This window comes from Sinocyclocheilus grahami, unplaced genomic scaffold, assembly GCF_001515645.1.
Source record: "Sinocyclocheilus grahami isolate Dianchi unplaced genomic scaffold, SAMN03320097.WGS_v1.1 scaffold3819.1, whole genome shotgun sequence".
NCBI classification, from domain to species: domain Eukaryota; kingdom Metazoa; phylum Chordata; class Actinopteri; order Cypriniformes; family Cyprinidae; genus Sinocyclocheilus; species Sinocyclocheilus grahami.
In genome coordinates, this window is record NW_015508876.1 from 1 (window position 1) to 854 (window position 854).

The 854-nt window shown below is 34.9% G+C and overlaps 1 protein-coding gene across 1 annotated transcript in view; it reads right to left on the reverse strand.

Annotated features, from left to right (window-relative positions):
* Positions 1-273: 273 nt before the first annotated feature.
* Positions 274-854, reverse strand: part of LOC107576504 (gamma-aminobutyric acid receptor subunit beta-2-like) — a 17,657-nt gene continuing 17,076 nt past the window's right edge. Inside the window, exon 3 of the mRNA XM_016262670.1 lies at positions 274-415. Coding sequence (XP_016118156.1) covers positions 277-415 — 139 coding nt within the window. The 3' untranslated portion in view covers positions 274-276. The remainder of the gene's footprint in view (positions 416-854) is intronic.

The following is an 854-nucleotide window of genomic DNA, read 5'->3' on the forward strand; positions in this document are numbered from 1 at the left end:
TAAGTTAAATCCGTAACCCTAAAATGTTTCTACCATATTTCCTTACAGTAAAATTCTGGCAAGCACAGCTGCCAGATTTTACCGTAAATTTTACTGATTTTTTTTTTTACAGTGTATCTATTTGCAAAGTTCTTACAAACCTGGGATTTTTGTTTGTTTGGTTGAATTATGGGCTATGGAATGCAGAATATAGTGGGAAAATAATTTGAATCATTGTAGCATAAAGATATAATATAATAACATCTGAAAAAAAGCACTATACATAAAATGCGTTTGTCAGATGAATATGAAAAATTGATGCAGAGAAAAAAAAAGTCTCGTGGGACACTCACAGCTCTCGATTTCCAGCGTGCAGTTCTGCTCATCAAGCGGGTATCTGCGCAAGTCCATCATGCAGGCGGCAGTGGTCGTAATCCTGCGCACACAGAGCACACATAAGCAACTATTTCTCTAGCATTCTGTTCATTATAAATCCCGTGTCCATGCCAGAGTCATTTATTTCCAACATGCAATACTCTTTCACATTCCTTTGTCTTTTTTCATCATATTTTATTTATTTAATGTATTTTCAAGGCAAAGTGTATACAATTATTTTTAAAACCGCTTTCCTGAACACTTTCCCCATCGCCCCACAAACAGGCCTTGCCCTAATCTCACACCAACGTATATGAATAATACATAAATGCAATATATGGAAACACTTCAGTATAGGGACCAATTCTCACTAGGAACTAGTTGCATATTAGCATACCTATTACTAACATAATAGATGTTTATTAGTATTTATAAAGCACATATTCTGGATGACAATATTCTACATCCCTAATCCTACCCAATACCTCAATTTAACAACT